Source organism: Cibotium barometz, chromosome 44 (assembly GCF_041138505.1).
Source record: "Cibotium barometz isolate CiBa-2024 chromosome 44, ASM4113850v1, whole genome shotgun sequence".
Taxonomy (NCBI): domain Eukaryota; kingdom Viridiplantae; phylum Streptophyta; class Polypodiopsida; order Cyatheales; family Cibotiaceae; genus Cibotium; species Cibotium barometz.
In genome coordinates this window covers 21,454,112-21,475,202 of record NC_141089.1, presented here as the reverse complement: position 1 = coordinate 21,475,202, position 21,091 = coordinate 21,454,112, and the positions used below count along the sequence as shown (strand labels likewise).

General features: G+C 45.7%; 1 protein-coding gene across 1 annotated transcript in view; it reads left to right on the top strand.

The window, feature by feature from the left end:
* The window catches only part of LOC147613074 (serine carboxypeptidase-like 26), a 39,111-nt gene extending 18,451 nt beyond the window's left edge, over positions 1 to 20,660 (top strand). Inside the window, exons 6-10 of the mRNA XM_086782372.1 lie at positions 17,738 to 18,010; positions 18,297 to 18,427; positions 19,159 to 19,254; positions 19,376 to 19,481; positions 20,258 to 20,660. Of these exons, the coding sequence (XP_086638498.1) occupies positions 17,738 to 18,010; positions 18,297 to 18,427; positions 19,159 to 19,254; positions 19,376 to 19,481; positions 20,258 to 20,410 (759 nt within the window). The 3' untranslated portion in view covers positions 20,411 to 20,660. The remainder of the gene's footprint in view (positions 1 to 17,737; positions 18,011 to 18,296; positions 18,428 to 19,158; positions 19,255 to 19,375; positions 19,482 to 20,257) is intronic.
* Positions 20,661 to 21,091: the final 431 nt, after the last annotated feature.

Genomic DNA, 21,091 nt, shown 5'->3' with positions numbered 1-21,091 from the left:
ACACTCAGCGACCATACCTATGAGGTACGTCTACCTGCGGGCAGACAAGTTTGGGATCGCAAGGTCGAGATGCTTCCAATCCAGATTCAGGACTACAAAGATACTCTGGAATGCTATGTCATGCATCTGGAAAATGTAGACTTGTTATTAGGGATTGAGTGGTTTAAGACTCTTGATGTCCAGATAGATTGGTCTAGTCATATTTTTTCTTTTCAGCATAGGGACACCAAGTATAGTATTTTAGGTGATTGTATCCATCCCTCTCAGGGACCTCTTGTAAATACAATTGATTTTGGAAATATAATGAATTCTTCTTTGTACACCGCTTTCCATTGTGTATTGATTCCACTTTCTTCTTTTCTCATCCCTTCATTGGATGTGAATGAATTAAGTGTGTTTGAAAGCAAAGAATTACAGAAGATACTTGATTCGTTTCAAGATGTATTTCCTAAGGAATTGCCATCGGGTTTACCACCTGAACGGGCAGTAGATCATCGTATTGACTTGATCCCTGGTGCTCATCCTGTGAGTATTCCACCTTATAGGATGAGCCAAGCTGAGGAAGATGAGTTGGCTAAACAACTCGAAGATTATTTAAGGATGGGCCAGATCCGTCCAAGTAAATCACCTTGGGGTGCACCTGTGTTGCTTAGGAGAAAGAAGGACAATACTTGGAGAATGTGTATAGATTACAAAAGATTGAACAAGTTGACAATTAAGAACCGTTATCCTCTCCCTAGATCAGATGACCTAATTGACCGGTTAGCAGGAGCGAAATATTTCACGAAGATAGATTTGCGTACTGGCTACCACCAGATACGTATTCATGAAGGGCATGTCGAAAGAACCGCCTTTCGGACTAGGTATGGCCATTACGAGTTTCTCGTATTACCTTTTGGGTTAACCAATGCTCCAGCCACTTTCCAGCAAATGATGAACGATCTTTTTCGTGAACATTTGGGAAAATTTGTGGTGGTGTTCCTGGATGATATTTTGATATATAGTCGTACTCTTGAGGATCATGTCAGACACCTCACGATTGTCTTATCTATTTTAAGACAGAATCGACTATATGCTAAATTCAGTAAATGTGAGTTCTTTATGACCGACATCATTTACTTGGGACACAAGATCACTAGAGATGGATTGAGCATTGACTATGACCGAGTTCAGAAGGTTTTGGACTGGCCCATACCACGAACAGTGAAACAACTTCGTTCTTTTCTCGGTTTTGTAGTTTTTCTTAGGAAGTCTGTACGGGAGTACTCTCAGCTCACACTACCGATGACCGACTTATTGAAAGGTCGTGGACGTAAGTCCAATCAGCCTATCACTTGGAATAACGATTTGGATATGGCCTTCAGACTTTTGAAAGATAAAGTCAAGGAAGCACCTATCTTAGCATTGCCTGACCCTAGTCGGCCTTATGTTCTTGAAACTGATGCCAGTGACTATGCTATCGGGGCTGCTTTATTTCAAGATGGTAGACCGGTTGCTTTTGAAAGTAAAAAGCTAGATGACACTCAATCTCGTTGGCCAATTTGAGAAGGAGCTTTATGCTGTGATTCATGCTCTCAAGGTTTGGAGACATTATTTATATGGCTCTAAGTTTGTGGTATTGACTGATCATCAGTCAATCAAGTATGTGTGTGATGCGGATGATTTGAGAGGAAGGAAAGCTCGTTGGGCAGAGTTAATGCAAGATTTTGATTTTGAGATCCGTTATCGGAAAGGGTCCATGAATAATATTGCAGATGCGCTTAGTCGGATTAGAGAGGTGAATACTTTGTCGTTCACCGAGATTTCTACTGACTTATTTCAGTCATTGAGAGGGCTTTGCAGGACTGATAGTTATTTTGGTCCATTTTGGCAGAAGATCCAGGACGGGAGCTCATTGATTGACCAAGACTCGGTGACTGAGCAGTCTACTATTCAGGCTGCAGGAGGTCAGTGGATGATTCGGAATGGTTTACTATTCCGTAATGACAAAATTTGTGTACCACAGATCCCGGACATTAGGTCCAAGATTCTGAGGGAGTGTCATGACGCCCCTTCTGCTGGACACCCTGGGGTACATAGGACACTATCATTAGTGAAACACACTTTTTATTGGCCGAAGATGAAAGGGTATGTAGAAGATTATGTTCTCAAGTGTTAGATTTGTCAGGCAAATAAAGCTGAACGCTTTAGACAGGCTGGGTTGTTGCATCCTTTGCAAATCCCAGGTAATAAATGGGAAAGTATTTCCATGGATTTTATTACCGGATTGCCAAGAACACATCAAGGCTACGATTCTATTTGGGTTGTGGTAGATCGCTTGACAAAAATGGCTAGATTTTTACCGACCCGGAAGACTATTACAGCTACGCAATTAGCTCGGCAGTTTATCGAGCAATTGTTTAGACTGTACGGGTTACCGCAGGACATAGTCAGTGATAGGGACTCTAAGTTTACGAGTGACTTTTGGAAACTTGTTTTCGAGAAGTTGGAAACAACTTTGAATTTGAGTTCCTCAGATCATCCTCAATCTGATGGCCAGACTGAAAGAGTGAATCAGATTTTGGAGGATATGCTTCGAGCATATGTATCCAAAAGACAAAGTTCATGGGAGGATTATCTTCCTATGTTAGAATTTGCATATAACAGTACTAAGCATACGAGTACAGGGTTTAGTCCTTTCATGCTTATGTACGGTTTTCAACCAAGATCACCTGTTACAGTAGGATTCTCAGGACTTCAGCATGATGCAGCACGTAATTTCTTGCAAGATATGCAGGAAATGTTACAAGTTGCAAAGGAATCTATTAGAAGTGCTCAAGACCGAGACAGGTTTTATTCTAATAGACATCGTTCACCTAGAGAGTTCTCTGAAGGAACGATGGTGTATTTGCGAGTTCCGAAAGATTCCGAGACTTTACGGACAGGTAGATCTCCGAAATTATCCCCTAGATACTGTGGACCATTTCGTGTTACACGACGGATTGGTTCAGTTGCATATGAATTGGATTTGCCTTCTCATGTGAAAGTTCATCTTGTATTTCATGTCAGTAGACTTAAGGAAGTGCTGGGTGGAGCAGATCAGTTAGTTACTCCTCAAGAAATTATAGATGTCCAGGACATGACATTTGTTCCGCACGAACCTGAAAAGATTCTTGGCTTTCGTGAACGAAGATTGCGTCATACGCTTATCACGGAATACAAGATCAAGTGGAAGGATCGTGTTGAGGAGGACGCTACATGGGAGACATTGACTTCTCTTCAGAGAGATTACCCTGGCTTTTTAGTGAGCTCAGGAGTGAGCTGTTAGAGGAAGGGGAGTATGTCATGTGCACAGTGGGTAACAACCGTGTGCTATACGCATGCAAGACTAGTTTCGAGGCTTGGGGAAGCTTGGAACTAGGCAGGCTGATTGACGAGCTGAGTTAGGGAAATACTAACGGGTGGGCACCCAAGTATGGACGGGTGGGCGGCCAAGTGTGGACGCCCGATGACCGGCCAAGAGCCTATAAAAGGGTGGCCAAGGTTAGTTATTGTATGATAGAGAGTCTCGCGAGTTTGTGAGAGCTCTATGGTCTTGGAGCCTGGATCTAGTGCAGACGTGCACCTGCTTTATGCAGCCAAGGCCGGCAGCAATCTCGAGGCCCGCGAGGGCAGCTTCGCGGCGGTATGGGACGTCGCGAGGAGGAGATTGGTCGGTACGTCATCCTAGTTAGCTCAGCTCGTGGCTCGGTGGGGACAGCCAAGATTGTGGGCTTACCCACGGCTGTCATGGTTGGGAGGTGAGTCAGGCCTGCACCCCCTTGCTTGTTTGTTTGTTCGTTTGTTTGCAGGATTCGAGTTTCGAACCAAGATCGATCACGAGGGAAGATCCGTGGGGATTTGACATTTGACACACTTGTTGATACCATCAATGCATATTAAAACATTTAAACATGGCCATAGCCTTAACACATATCCATCATCACTTTGCATAAAACATAAAGCTGGACAAAACATCCACAAATGCTGAAAATGGAGCTTGCACGAGTGACACCGCATAGAGGCCAGAATGGGCCGACCCCCCCCTTGGAGTATTTTATTATCCAAGGAGAATAATATCATGTACAAGCTTTGAGAGCCTTACTCTCCCCACGGGAGACGCCAGATTTATTAAAAGACTAAGGTCATGTAAAAGGGTAGGAGAAGGGTGTGTGTGTGAATGGACTTATGGTCCACTAGCTCACCTATTTAAAGGTGAAGCTAGAAGGCATTTGGCAAGGGGTGCAAAAGCCAAGTTGTATTTCTAAGCAACTTAATAAGCAAGATCTCTTCTTGTATTTTAGGGTCTCTCTCCTCCACATGTTTGAATCTAGCATGAGCACCACGAATTCTAACATGGTATCTAGAGCTTGGGTAGATTTGGTCACATTTTGGTTGGTGTAGACTAGGTTATCCACTTTTCATTTTTTGTGGAGAAGAACCCCCTGCGAGTGGAGGAGCTCTAGCATCCTGTGGAAGCCGAATCGTTGCGATCCTTCAACAGAGGAAGTGTTAAGGACATCATGGCGGTCTGATTCGTACCACTAATTAGTGGGGTTCGCTTCTTGGAGCCACACCATTGCTACTGGTTCAAACCGGCACAGATTTCTGGCTGCCGTCGATTCCGTATCGTCATTCTTCTTGTGCGTGGAATCATAAGCCCCAAGACCTTAGGGCTTTTGAAGCCCATGGTGTGAAGGCCCTTCTACTCAAGTCTCAGTCCTAATGATCCACCGACGCGAGGGCTAGAGCCAAAAGACCAGGCCTGGGTCTGTGCTTTCCATGGTAGCTTTTATAAAAGCTTCAAAATTAGTGTTTTTTTAAAGCACTAAAGTGTTATTAAACACTATCTCTATGCAATAATCTTCAAAGGCATTCTTTTTGAGGCTGAGGAGCAGAACTTCTTCAAGCCAAGAAGAAGTGAATCAAACAAATCCCGGGGTGTATGCCATTGAAGCCATTTGTAAGCTTCAAAATAGTGTTGTTTAACACTAATATTCTTCTTAATCAGTGTTAATCATCCATACATTTTCTTCTCAAGCCTTTCTAAGCTTTTGGTCAATGTTTTGAAGTGATGGGGCATTCACCATTGATTGGTTCATAGGCCTCGACATCAACAAGCTAATCACCAATGAAAGTGTCATTTGACACTAAAAAAAGGTGCTCTTAAGTACTAATAGTGTTTCTTAAACACTAATGGTATTGGAGCCTTTATCTCACACTTGAAGGACCTTATGGTTCAACTTGCATCAGTGAATGCGAGAATGGATGAAGATGATGCAGTGGCTGTTTTGCTAAAAGCAGTCAAGAAGGTGTACCCCACCTTAGTCACCACCCTGAAGAACATACCTAATTCTACCCTTGAAGGAGTCATTCAATCTTGCCTTGATGAAGAAAAGAGGCCAAAGGGAGGAGCTGAATCTTCAAATGCATCGACTTCATTGAATATCGAACAAGCTTTGTCACATCAAGTGAGCAAAGTAAGGTGTACCCATTGCAAAAAGGTAGGTCATTTGGCAAATAATTGTTGGATCAAATATCCCAACAAGATGAAATGTAACAAGTGTAAACAAACGGGGCATATCACTTCTAAATGTCCTAACAAAGAGTCAGAGGCTAACTTTGCATCAGTCTCTAACTCCAATGAGAAATTGTTTTAAATCTCAATGTAACAACACCTATATTCCTAAACCTTGTACGCCTAATGTTATAAAGGCAACCTATGTCCAATACCACCTATCCCAAAGCTTGTACTTTCCAAATATTTAGACATCCTGGAGTCCACTAGACTTCTTTCATACTGGAAATTGTCCAGGTTGGTGACATCCGCTGCAAAATCTGTTGAGCCTTCGGGCAATCCCAAAGGCAATGTCGCTGAGACTCCTGATGGTGGCCGCACCGCGGACAAGCTGCTGACCGACCTCCAATTGCTAGCCAAGTACCGACCGCCAAACTCCAGTGTGCCATCAGCCAAAGAAAGGGTGTGATCTTTCTAGGCCGAAAGCTGTCCCAAAGCCTCTTGCAGAAATCTGAAAGGAAGCGCTGTGATAGGCCCTGTGACTACCAATGTGCTGTTGTTGCCAGTGTGCCATCTATCTCAGGCATCTAGATCTTGCGGCCTAGCCACACTATACATGCAAAGAAGGGGGCATCCAGAGTCTCCTCCCGATCCACAAGATCATTCCAAGTCCACTCTCCTGGGTCCCATTGCAGCCGCATGAGAGGTTGGCACTCCCAAATCCATAGCCGCCATAGTCTCTCCCTGGCCACCTTTGCTAGTGCTGGATCTATGTGCCATTCTTGTGTCCGAAAACCAATCACCCTCACCCTCTTCAAGGTGGAGCCTCCTCTGAAATCCTCCAAGGGAAGCTCTAATCTCTTTGCCAATCACCCTCACCCTGTGCAAGGTGCAATCTCTGGAATCCTCCAAGGGAAGCTTTGATCTCTCTCTAGTGCCAGATCTATGTGCCAATCACCCTTACCCTCTGCAAGGTGCAGCCTTTGAAATCCTCCAAGGGAAGCTCTGATCTCTCTAGTCTGCCTTGGGAACCAATAGAAAAAGTGAGCAGACCACTGTCCTCATCTACTCCATGGACCGCCGCCGCGAGGATATCGTGTCTGGTAAACATGGAGAAGAAAGAAATTGGTTGTTGGTTGTTATCACCATGCAGGAGCCTAGCCTTAGGCACGTTATGGTTGGCCATTGTGACTCAGCCAGCTTCTTGCGGCCGATGTGGCACTTCTCAGGAGACACATCGCCATTGCCTTGGGGATTGCTTGTCACGTGCTACATGAGTGCCACGTGGACATGGTCAGCAAGTTTAAGGGTAAGATTAGAGGCTGGGTAGTCACACCATTCAAAAAGCCGAAGAGCATCCCAAGGCCAAGTGTCCAAGCATGGAAAGAGTTGGCCAGTTGGCACAATTGACCAGCCACAACCGACCATCGACAAGCTAACCAACCCTATGGATGCATATATACATAGTGTCATGTGCACAGAGTGTATCTACCGTGTATAGCATGCTCACAAGAGCATGCATTAGGTTAACGCACATCTTTCAAGAGCCCAAATCTAGTCCAGATTCGAGCTGTCATTGTAAATATTCATTCATTGAGTTAATATTTAGTAGACTTAGTGAATCTGTGACTTAGTGAATGTGTTCACTTCTCTAAGTCAATGAATAAACCCACATAGAACCTCAATGACTTGTTACCTCCCATGCCATGTCAAGGAAATAATCACATAGATCTTGGGATAAGCCATGTTGCCACCCATGCTCTCTCAATGAAGAAATCACCAAGAATAAAAGCCACCAAGAGTAGAAACCCACCAAGTGGTATCACCAATGGAATTGGGGATGTGTGTATACTCACTGTCACCATTTGGCCACCCAATTGGTGCACCCATGCTTTCTCATCATGTATGTACATTGGACTAGTGTCCATGGTAGTTGTATATGCCAGGGATTGATGCCACTCATGTGATACTGTGGACTTGGCTTTCCGTTGGGACTTGTACCGCTGTGTACATGCCCGGAAATGCCTGGTGGAATTGGTGTTCCATTGAGTTTGGTACCTCGTGTATTTGCCTGGAGCACGTCTATTTTGGTATAGTCTCATGAACGGGGATTGTCCATACCAATGCTGCATTGCATAGCATCTTTATGTGCTTGCTTGCAATTGAAAGTGCATGTTGTTTTCATGCTTGCTTGACCAATGTGTAGTTCTGGGTAAGGGGACACCTGCCCGCGAACCGTGCGTGTGAAACTATCTGCTGACATGGTTATGTGGCATGTGACATGTGGTAAGTATTGGTCATAAACCTAGCCTTAGGAGTTAGCACTAATTTACAGATGAGTGTGTACACACTTCATTAAGTTTTGGGCGACCAAAACTCACTTATAAATTATGACCAGCCCGATGTTCACACACACTGAGGTGGACATAACCCAATGTCCACCGCCCAGACCTTACCCCTTTGTACAAAGGGAGTAACCAGCCATGTGTCCACTCTAGCTTGCTCCACAAAGCACCTGCCTGCCACCTACACTGGACAACTCACCACCTCACTCCTCCTCCTCTCTCTAGAGATTGGCACCTCCTTCATGAGGACTGTTGGGCTGCATTTTCTGCACTTTTCTCCTTCCCAACTCCATTTCCAAGCTTGCTAAGGTGTTTCTCAAGCTTCCAAGAGTGTTTCCAGATGCTAATCATTCTCCTACACACTCCCAATGACTGAAATTTAGCAAAACAGCTCTCTTTATTACTGTAATTTCTGGTCTTTTTACTGAAAACCCTAATTTCAGCCCTCCTTTCTCAAGTTGAACCATAGGGGAAGCTTTCCCAAGGTTCCCTTCATCCTCTTGAAGACTTTTGTCGGGAAGAAATGCGACAAATCGAAGATCTCTTCACTCCAAGGACTTCCATCGCGAAGACTTCCGCTGTCATCGACTCTACTTGCAATTGGTAAGCGTTAATGCTTAAATATGGAAGCAAGTAGCAGAAGGGAGGAACCGGATTACAAGATCACATACCCTGTGTAGTGTTCTCTTGTCCTACGTGCTCTCTTGCAGATTGTTGCTACCATGTGTTGGTGGAACAATAGAGAGCAGATGGTAGGGAACATGGGCACTTGAGAGGGTAGTGTGGATTGCAAGTCTACATCGACCACCACTTGTTTGCAATACTGTATTCATATGCATTGGTATGGAAATCTGGTCAGAAATGCCCATGACACTATGTACTTGTGTCTCCCAATACTGTATTCATATGCATTGGTATGGAAATCTGGTCAGAAATGCCCATGACACTATGTACTTGTGTCTCCCAAGATACATATACTTTATTTGAGGGAGGGGTCGGCCGTTCCGGCTCATTGTGTGTCTCTTGTCAATTCAGCAAATTACTTCTTGTATTTGAGCAAGTGTCCATCAAATCTTAGTGTATTTAAGTGTATTGATTAGCATTGTGTTCAACCAAATTGTGTTCAACCAAGTTACACTCACAAGCCCATAGATTGATGATACATCCTCAGTCGACAATAAACAAGCCCAGAGGTTGATGATACATCCTCAGCCGACATGTAGCTACTCATGCCAATGAAGATAAGGTCCACCAAGAATGTATGTATGTGCTCTCATTAGAGCCAAGAAATACCACCATGCATTTGAGGTCACACATAGTGTTGCACATAGGAAAGGATCCACAAAACGTCTTCACAAAGGTTTGATGATGGTGACAAGTGTAACTCCATCTCACACATGAAAGGGACAAGGTCACCATGGAACTCGCAAAGGTAAACACCACCAAGTATAAATGCCACAAGTAACAAAGGTTTTGAGCATACACAACGGGAGAGCCCTTCATAATTTTAGGATATTACAAAGGAGCTTGATCTTCACAAAGATGATATCGCAAGGTATTTGATGTTCACAAAAAATTAAGCACTACGCAAAGGTTTAAATGCCCAAAATATCACAAAGTTCATAAAGTTTGAAACACAAGGTGTAGATGATCCTTACTTCCCTCTTTTCAAGGAGGCAAAAAAGGGGGGAAGACTTTGGATTCTCTGCACCTACTCAGCGATGAAAATAGGCAGCCCACTTGCTGCTGTTGCAGGCCACCCAAGAAGAGATGTTTTCTCTGCAAATCTGCACGTTGCAGCTGCTGCCTTTGAATCTCTGGTTGAGATTTGAGCTCTAGCTTCCACCAAGGAGAAGCATTCAAGGCTTTGACAGAAAGGCAGCAAACTGCAGGTACACGAGTGCAAACCAGCAGTCGTGGAGCTTCAGAAATGCGCCAGATTGAGCTGAACCCGCCTGTTCATGCTGAAGATGAGGTTCACACAGAGGTGAAGTATGAGCTGAAGACTCAGCTCAACTAGTGAGCTCTCTGTTGATTGCTTTCAGTTCACTCAGAGCTGCCCTTAGCTTATAAGAAAGACCGTCTGTTCTGTGCCAAGGGAGGACCACCAAGATGCTGCAGTTTGAACCAGAACCTACTACAAAATGGCCGCCTTTGAGCTGGGTACTGAGATCAAGGTTGAGTTCATTTCCATTGAGATTTAGCTCTACTCAGAGCTGTGTAGGAGCATGTAAATACCCGGCCCTGGTACTGTCAAGAGAAGACCACTATCTGCAAAGAGATTGTGCCAAAAAAACAGAAGCTCAGTTTTTGTTAAGCTCAAATGGAGCTGAATTTTACAGTTGGTTCTTCTCTGAGGTACACTCAGTCCACTGAGTCCAAGCTGCGGGCTATTAAATGGAAGCATGTGGAGAACCCGGGGGGAGTGGGGGGGAGAGGGGTGTGAAGCTCCCTCCATAATATCACCTGATACCCAAGCTTAACGCACAAGGTTAGAACACATAGAAGGGTGCAGACAAACTCACCTTGTGTGAAAACGGTTTTCGTCCAGCCCTAAAAAGGGGATTATTCTGGATTTTATTGGTTTTATTTTGTATTTTGTGGGTCTTTCTGCTGGCCGCGACAGCCCCTCGCCTGGCCGACCAAAAACCCCACATACCATATATAGTTTTGCCTCTTCACCACATCAGATGGTACCACTCCATTGACCATATCAGGTACTACTAGTTGATCTGCTGCAGGCGCCTACACTGCATCTGATTCATCATCCTCGACTGTCAGCTCCAGCACATCAGCGTTTCATATCAGTTCATGGGGACAGCAGCCCTCTCTGCTACAATAGAGCATACCATCGTTTTACCTCAGGGATAGCAGCCCTCTTTGCTACATACAGCACCTCAGCGTTTTTATCTTCAGTTCATGGGACAGCAGCCCTCTCTGCTACACAGTATAGCACCTCAGCGTTTTATCATCAGTACATATTTTGGGACAGCAGCCCACTCTCTGCTACAATTCATCATCGCTTGTCTTCTACAGTTTACCTTGGGACAGCAGCCCACTGTCTGCTCACCATCTCACACCACTGGGGACGGCAGCCCTCTCTGCTTTTCATCTACCACCTCAGATACCGCAGCACCCTTGTCACCAGAGCCTGCATCACCTCATCTTTCGCTGCCACTACCACCTCGGAGTGCCTCTGCATCCACCGACGCGAGCCTTCGACACCGACCACCTCTCGGAGGGCTTTGCCTCACATCGACGCGAGTCTTCATCATCGACCGTGCTTCAGCTCCATCATCATCTCTGCTTCTGCACTGGTCTTTCTACTCAGAGTCACCTCACATCAGAGGACTCTTGTACATATGTTCATTCACCATTATATATAGACTCACTCACCTATTTCATGCTGGGTTGTTTTGCTTTGATCTCTCATACATCTGGTCCTTTCGTCCTTTGGCCATCTCACACCTCCCAAGTGTAGATTCCATCCGGAATCTCCCCCAAGTCAAGGGGCTAAGGTTCCACTCCCACAGGCCAAGACAGTCAGCCTTGATGTCCCATATCACCAGAGTCTGTCCTAAGGGACCCTCTGCAAGACCGCCCGTGAACCGCCATGTCCTTGGCAAGAGTAAGACTAGTTTGGTCCAGGCAGAGACCAACTATCAAGTATGATAGTCTCATAAACACAATAACCCATAAGTCACTTATATAGTGACTACTTCCGCTATAAATAACCATCTTGTCATAAATAGCCAGCAACCATGGATTATCAATAATAATGTGTCACGCGCATGCCCGAGAGAGAGAGAGAGAGAGAGAGAAAGAAAGAAAGAAAGGTGTATTAACGTCTACTAGAGGCCGAACTCGACCTATGAGACAAATCAATGTACAACTGTCAATGAGAGAGAGAGTCGTGAGGCTCATAAGGAAGGTGGTGTCCAATTGGTCCACCTCACATGAGGCCACACCGTTCCATAAGTGAGAGGGTGCCCATTTAGGTGCTCACACCATCATTAATTAAAAGGGGGCCCCTGTTTAATTGCATGGCCGGCCCAAACCCACTTATATACTGTCTGCCCACACTTTAATGAAGTTTGAACTTGCAAAACAGTATAAAAAGAGTTTAGAGTCATACCTACCGCTTGACTACAGCCCACAAGCAAGGTTAGAAAACAGATTCACCTGCATAGTTCGTCCCCTACCTGTAAACTAGACATACAGATCTGTTAGAAGTCATCTCCTGTCTATATTCAGTTTTTCCGGGATCTTGTGTATAGAGAAGAGTTTACACACCTATCTCTCTGTGTTTCTTGTGCTGTTTATTTTCTGCAGTCTACTTGCTCTTGTCTACCCAAGTTTGGTTATCATTTCCGCTGCATATTCTGACATGGTATCAGAGCCCTAGGCTCTAAACAGATCTTGGGCGTTTTTCTGAGCAAGAGGGGGAGCGTTAGGGTGCTGATTGGTGGACTGTTTTGGGCTGAACGGGAAGAGAAGGTGCAAGAGGAAGGCGGGCTAAGATGCTGGACAGCCACTTGCAGATTTTCAGATTTTTTTTTCCGACCCACCCACCCTTTCAGGTTACTCTCCGCGATGGCAGATTTACTAGAGATGGCTGAGAAGCACGTGAAGATTCCGACTCTCCCCACGTTCCCAGTGGATCATGAGTTGGACGGGTCCAATTACGGCATGTGGAAGGTCATGATGGAGTCAGTGCTGGAGTCATATGACCTTGCTGATTTTATCATCATTGGGGTGCCACGGCCGGAAGCTGAGGAAGGGGAGTTACTCTCGACGAGGAAGGACCGAGAGGCACATGCACATATGTGGGACCGTGTCAACGCCAGGGTCCGGTCGTTTATTTTCCTCAATTGCACAACACCACAAGTGATCAATCATGTGAAGCACATGACGCTGGCGAGAGGCATATGGGAGCACTTGGCTTCTTTGTATAACAGGGTGTCACCCATGAAGCGGATCTCCTTGGAAGTGCAGATGCGGGTTATGAACCCTGCAAAGTCTTCGACGATGCAGGAACACATTAACAAGCTGCAAGCCCTTCAGCAGGAAGTCCTACAAGCTTCTGGGAAAGAGATATCATCTGAAGATATGGCCATCACTTTGCTTTCCCACTTGCCTGGTCAGTATTCTGCTTTCTATTCCTTGTTGATCACGAGTGGCAGGCTCAGCACCATTACTTGGGAGGAGCTTGTGCCAATGGTCTTGGACCAGGAGGAACGTTTCACGAACCCTCCTCACGGCGGAGGTTCGGAGGCCTTAACTGGCCAACGGTCGAAAGGCCGGAATTCCAACAAGGGCAAAGGGAAGGCTTCACCGGAGAAGTCTTCTGAGAAGAAGCCTGATCCAGAACGAGAGAAGCTGAAGGCCGAAAGATCTTGTAATGATTGTGGCGAGAAAGGCCACTACTGGAGGAAGTGCCCTAAGCGGACAGGGAAGAGTGCTGATTCCTCAGCCTCAGCTGCAAAGACTCCGGCATTTGTGCACTTAGAGATGGTGGACTCCGATGCTTCATCATCTTCGAGCGAGGAGGCAGTTGGCTTCACCGCGAAGGATACCCGGGAATGGATTCTCGACAGTGGTGCTTCCAGGCACATGACTCCATCCCGTGACTTCTTTCTGGATCTGAAACGGCAGTCAGGTCGTATCTTTATTGGCGATAACTCCACTATTCCGATACATAGTGAGGGCCGGATGGAGATTATTCCCGACAGCAAGGGGGGCAAGCATGCTTCCCGTGTTCTTTATGTCCCTGCTCTGGGTTTTCATCTTCTGTCAGTGCATGAGGTATGCAAGACTGGCTTTCGGGTGGAATTTGAGGAGCATTTAGTTGCTCTAAGGGACCGTGAGACAGGCAAAGTTGTTTGGGAAGGCGGTGTGGAGAATGGCATCTACAAGCTCTCTGCACTCTCCTCATTGACAGGCTCTCAGGTCGGAGATTTGTGGCACTTTCGTTTTGGCCACTTAAATGTGGATGCTTTGCGGCGCGCCTTCCGGGACCAGATGGTGGTTGGCTTGCCAGATGTGGGTAATAGGCAAGGACGCTGCAGTTCTTGCATACGTGGTAAGCAACACAGGGAATCCTTTCCGAAGCAGGCTTCCAGGCGGGCTTCCAAACCATTGGAGTTGATTCACACTGACTTGTGTGGACCACAGCAGATACCATCCTTGGGAGGATCTCTCTACTTCATGCTGCTTGTTGATGATTGTACCAGATTCACGTGGGTCTACTTTCTTTCCCAGAAAGACCAGGCTTTTGCTCAGTTCAAGGATTGGCACGTGATGGTGGAGAAAGAGTCTGGATATCAGGTTAAGACTCTTAGGGCTGATAAAGGAGGTGAATTCTCCTCGACTGTATTTTTCAGGTTTTGTGCAGATCATGGCATCAAAAGGGAATTGGCCAATACCGGATCGCCTTCGGAGAATGGAGTTGTTGAACGTAAGAACAGGACTGTGGTGGAGATGGCGAGGACCATGCTGGAGCATCGTGATCTTCCTCGTCCACTTTGGGGTGAGGCTGTGGCAACGGCTGTCCATACCATTAACCGCTTTGCGACGACTTCTGTACCCCATATGACTCCATTTGAGGCATATTTTGGCAGGAAACCCGATGTCTCGCACTTCCGTGTCTTTGGGAGTGACGCGTATGTACATATTCCGAAGAAGCAGAGGGGGAAGCTTGACTCCAAGTCCCGCAAGCTGGTATTTGTGGGGTATAACTCTCTTTCCAAGGGATACAGGTTGTATGATCCAGAGAGGAATGAGATTGTTGTCAGCCGGGATGTGGTCTTTGACGAGCATGTTCCAGCATCCACTGTCGAGGAGCCGCCACTTCTTGGAGATCCAGGGGAGTCTGATGATGATTCCCAGTCTTTCATTCCAGTTGATCCACCTCAGTCATCACAGGAGGTTGAGCCCGCAGCTGGAGTTGAGCCCCCGCAACCACAGGAGGCTCCACGATCTGTTCGAGTACCTAGGTGGTTGTTAGACACCCTTCGGGAGTCAGGTGTCACGGAGCTACCCTCCGAGTGGACCACAGAGGACGGCCCTCGAAGATCACATCGAGTCCGAGATAAAAGCAACACGGCGGAGCTTCTTCAGGTGAACTATGCCTTGATGTCTCGTATCATGCGGGACAAAGAGCCCACTTCCGTAAAGGAAGCCCTTTCACAAGATACTTGGAGGAAAGCCATGCAGGTGGAACTTGATGCCATCGAGAAGAACAACACTTGGGAGTTGGTACCGAGGCCGTCGAAGCGGTCAGTCATTGGTGTCAAATGGGTCTTTAAGACCAAATACGCGTCTGATGGGTCGGTGGACAAACACAAAGCCAGGCTTGTGGCTAAAGGTTATGCTCAGCGGCCAGGCATCGACTACGAGGATACCTTTGCACCAACAGCGCGGACGACCACGATTCGGACCGTTCTTGCCCTTGCTTCTTTTCACAGGTGGCCCGTGTATCAGATGGATGTAAAATCTGCGTTCCTTAATGGTGACCTGCTGCAGGAGGAGGTGTACGTTGAGCAGCCTCCCGGCTTTATTGTTCCAGGATCGGAGGGGATGGTTTACAGGTTACGTAAGGCCTTGTATGGTCTTAAGCAGGCTCCCAGGGCTTGGAATCAGAAGATTGATTCCTTCTTTATTTGGACTGGATTTCAGAGATCGGTTGCAGATCCGAACCTGTATCTCTTTCGGGAACGCGGCATGGTCACACTTATCATCCTTTATGTGGATGATCTCATTCTCACCGGCGGTCATGTGGAGCACATTGGAGTGACGAAGGCTGCCTTGTCAAAGGAGTTTGAGATGACCGACTTAGGCTTACTCCACTTCTTCTTGGGATTGGAGATCTGGCAGACCCAGAGGGGGTTTTTCGTCTCTCAGCAGCGGTATGTTCATGAGTTGCTTGAGGCCTTTGGGATGGAGAACTGCAAGCCTATTACTTCGCCGATGGACCCGAACACAAAGTTAACCGTTACAGATCCTTGTGAGCCAGTTGATGCCTCGCAGTACCGGAAGTTGGTTGGTTCATTGATCTGGTTGCTGAACACCAGATTGGACTTGAGCTTCTCCGTGGGGCTGTTGAGCTCTTTTATGCAGACGCCATTGAAGACTCATTGGGACGCAGGATTGCGGATCTTGCGGTATCTGCAGAGTACAAAGGATCTGGGACTCTTTTACACGTGAGGGAATGGAGTCAAGCTCCAAGGATGGAGTGACTCAGATTGGGGAGGAGATCCAGACACGAGGAGATCTACTTCAGGATACAGTTTTACCCTCGGCTCAGGAGCAGTTTCTTGGAGCAGCAAGAGGCAGCCAACTATTGCCCTTTCTTCGACAGAGGCAGAGTATCGGGCTGCTTGTGGTGCTGCTTGTGAGGTTGTATGGCTGCGGAGGCTGCTAGGCGAGATTGGGTTTCCTCAGAGGGAGTCCATAGTCATCCAGTGCGATAACGAGAGTTGTATAGCTATTGCTCGGAACCCGGTTTTCCATGCCCGGACCAAGCATATAGAGATACAGTATCACTTTGTACGTGAGAAGATCTTGGCTGGTGACATCTTGCTACTTTATTGTTCGACGGAGGACAATGCGGCGGACCTCTTCACGAAGTCTCTACCTCAGGCTACTCTCAGGCGGCACTCCAGCTCCCTTGGGTAGGTTTCACAGCCAGGAGCTGAGAGGGGGTGTTAGAAGTCATCTCCTGTCTATATTCAGTTTTTCCGGGATCTTGTGTATAGAGAAGAGTTTACACACCTATCTCTCTGTGTTTCTTGTGCTGTTTATTTTCTGCAGTCTACTTGCTCTTGTCTACCCAAGTTTGGTTATCATTTCCGCTGCATATTCTGACATCTTGCAGGTAATAAAACATTTCATGCAAACAAAGTTCAAGGCTTGCAGGTGTGCCATGCAATAAAATGCTTTGGATAGTCTCCCTTTCACTTAGCTTGCACTTATTCACTTGGTTGTCCAGCCTCTCTGGACACTGGTTAGGATCAGGGTGTCAGGACCAAATGGTGATAATCTGCTGTTGCCAAAGCGCTTCTAGGGCTTTCATGTCTCTCTAACAATCTACCAACTCGTTCTCCCAATACATCCAAAGTGAATCATCCAAGTTGAATTTGGGCTGATTAGCAGCCCCAAAACCTCCCCCAAATAAAGTAGAAGCATGTCCATGTGGCACCCACTACAATGTGCATCTGACATCGCTCCCAAGGCGCAGGAGGATCCTCTACCTGTTCACCTTGGAGCCCAGCTCTCTCTGGACAGCTGGGGTGCAATTGCTTGGTCTCCATAAATGTGGGGCTAGCACTACTTAATGAGGACGGCTCATCCATTAAGGCGGGCTCCAAAGAGGGTACCATGGTAAGATGGTCCAATTAGATGGTCTACACCTACAACCTCAACCACTCAGTTACCCCATCTTTGAGTGCAACCCTGCTCTGCTCGATGAAGGTTTGGAGCTTTCTCAACTGTTTTTCTAGCCACACAATCATCTTTGGTTGGTTATTAGCATTGGGTTGACAAGCTTGGACGTGGATCAATTCGCCCCATAAATCTTGCTTAAGATTGATGAACTTTTCAAACTACAAGTGGATGCCTCTTCACAAGTTTATTTGCTCATTGGACTTTTGTAACTTTTAGGATATGCATGTCAACACAGCATGCAAAGCCATCTTGTATCCATGTTGAACCCATGTTAATTTCATGCATGTAACATGGTATACTGCACCCATACCTTCATGCATCCATGCATACCAAGTTTAAATTCAAGCATGTCCTTGTTAGGTGGGTGGTCTTGTTTTGCATGCTTCCAGCTAACAGCCTCTGCTATTTGCAGGTGGGAAATGGAGTGATGGACGGCTACTATGATAACGTGGGGCTTATTGAGTATTGGTGGGATCATGCATTGATATCAGACACCTTATACCGTGCCATTCATGCAGCTTGTGACTTTCATAAGGAAAATTTGTCGGCATTGTGTATTCGTCTCGAAGACGATGCTTTCAACGTCGATTTTGGAGACATCGACCCGTACAGCATTTACACTCCCGTTTGTAAAACCAACACGCAGAGCCGAAGACTTGCAGCTAGGAGATCGAAGAGTAATCCTGTATAGAACCATGCAAGCCTTTGTTTGAGTAGTTTTTGTTTGAGGACTTTAATCTGTCCCGTCATGCTCTATCTGCATGCGTGCGAAAACTTGCAGCTAGGAGATCGAAGAGTAACCCTGTATAGAACCATGCAAGCCTTTGTTTGAGTAGTTTTTGTTTGAGGACTTTAATCTGTCCCGTCATGCTCTATCTGTGTGCGTGCACATGCTCTAAGTCTTTACGTGTCTTGTCATCATAGTGTGTGTGTGTGTGTCATCATATCTGATATTGCCCTACCTAGTGCAGTCGGTACGCCATGCGGCTGGATATGATCCGTGTTCTGAGAATTATGCGGAGATCTATTTCAACCATCCAGATGTACAAAAAGCTCTTCATGCGAATACAACAGGGATCTCATATAATTGGACTGGATGCAGGTACCTCGTGTTGTTGCCATGGTTCTTGGATTTTTATGGAGTACTCTCTCAATTGAATTTGTCTACTCTCACTCAATTTTTTTCTAACTTGGAAGTTTGTGAAGGAAAAGAAATTATTTTATAGAAGCCAAGATTTTCAAGGGGTTTTATAAAATACCATATATAAATATATGTGATATACAGGTTCTTGAATAGTAAACTCCGGAGACATACAGAAAGCAGTTGGCAAGTCACCACCAACCCAACACCCTCTCAGCAGTTTTGGTCCACCTTCGAGCATAGGAGAGCTAGATTGGATGTAACTTCAGAGTATGACGCCTCTAGATATTAGACTATCTTGCTTGTGGGCATCCACCAGCTGCATCCCACTGCATGCACAGTAACCACCTTAGTATTCATAAATCAAAGGGCTAGATTATATCCAGATCCAGGCTTGTCACTTAGTTATTCTTGGATATAGGCCCACTGCCTACTAGTAACCCAGATTTTTATAGGATTATGGTTCATGGCTTCCTTGCCATGGAGGTAACATAACTTTCATATGCCTGGAGTTGACATAAATTTCATTCCCTAAAAGGTCACCACTTTAAGTCATTCATTGTCTTCAGAGAGTCATTAGTTTCAATAGATCTTTTAAATTTGTGAGTACAAAAATCTAATATCGCTCAAGAGGGTTTCTTGTGTTAGGATTGTGTGTGGAGATTGATGAGCTACCCTTTCTGTATGTACAGCAATGTCCTTTTTGACAACTGGCAAGATTCAGCATATTCTGTGCGTCCAGTGTATAAGGAGCTCATATCAGCTGGCTTTAAGATATGGCTCTTCAGGTAACTGGCTTTACTCTTGGATTTTGCAGGACCAAGAAGTTTTTACCAACTAATGATTGCTTTGCAGTTCTATTTCACTGTGCTCTTTCAAATGGTACCCTCTGTAATTATTTGGATGCAGTGGGGATGTGGATGCGGTGGTGCCGGTAACAGGAACTAGATATGGAGTTGAGCATCTCTATCTTAAGAAGAAAGAAAAGTGGTTCGCATGGTATGTTGATGGCCAAGTAAGTAATCGAATCTGTTTACAGCTGTGAGACTTTGATTATAGACATGCATACATGCATAATCACATTAAATATGTGCATGTAAATTCAAGTAATTACATATAGTATATAGGTTTATACATAGTATCTAGGCATGTAAGCAATGAGCATACTTATTGACACATGCACACAGATGTGCACACGTTCTCGCAGCCCACACACACAGCATCCCCCTAAACTACACTCTTCATTCTAACCCAGCCTAGTGCATCCCACCTAGCATATATTATCCCACTTTCTTTGGCATTCTACTTGGCCTTCTTCTGGCCAAGGTGCCCCTGCTCTACTACACATGCACACTCTCTCGTAGGAACACTAGTGCAAAGAGAGAGAGAGAGAGAGAGAGAGAGAGAGAGAGAGAGTAAGCGTGCACACCCACCCACCCACTTACTCGCTCACACACACTCACCCCCTCCCACTTAGTCGCTCACACCCCCCCACACACACCCATCCATTCACCCACCACGCTCACACACACAGGTCTCCTTAGTAATTACATGAGAGGGCCTCCTTCCCCATCTAGAATGTACCAGTTGTTAGCTGGACGGGGAGGCAAGACTAGCTATCAAGTTGGGATGTAGACATCTGACTTGCGAGCAGGGGCTATCCTCCATGGACTCCGATGGCCCAGACTTCATTAGGATCCGTACACACACACACACACACACACACACACACACACACACACATTTGTTATCCTTTTATGCTGCTGTCATTTTTCACTCTCACAATGGCAGGTTGGGGGTCGTTGCCAAGCCTATTATGGGCTTTCCTTGGTGACCATAAGGAATGCAGGACATGAAGTTCCCTACACTCAGCCTGAAAGAGGGTTTGTATTGATTAAGTCCTATTTGGCAAGCGAGGACGAGCCACTTTTGCCAAGAAAATAAAACTCTTGTGTCCCAAATGAAGCAGCCCTGTATAAAATTAATGCTCATAGTTTTAAATGTCATGTACGGATAGTTGATAGTACAAAATTAATGCATTGTGCTGCACCCATTGCTTTTCAGTACTGCAGGGGGCATTCATTCATTGGACATCAATTTGTTGTAACTCAAAAGTATTCAATAATATTTCAGGGGGCAATTATAGCGAGGTTTACGCTAGCTGCAAGGCAATGCTCCATCTGAGATTAGTCAACATGTCTCATGCCCTTGTGGACACTAGAGCTCAAATTAACTTAGTTTCCAGTTTTGATTTTATGTATTTAGCAGCACTGCTATGTGTCTAGAAGCTTTTTCTATGCATGCAAACATCGAAGCATCTGCACCACTGCTTCCAATTTTGATTTTGTTTATGTTTGAAATGACTTGTAAACATACTAAGTAATGAACCCACCAAAAAAAATCCAGGATTTCAAGTACAGTAGGTGTTTTATGTTACCACTTTTAACACATCATCACAAACCCACCAAAAAATCCAGGATTTCAAGTAAATGACGGCATCCACCGTCAAAAATGGTAATTGCTTGCAAATCAAGGCTAATGTTAAGCAAATCCCCCTTTTTTTTGGATCTACTTTGCATTATGCTTGCAAAGCATTTAGAAAATACCATCATGGAAGGTTGTAAC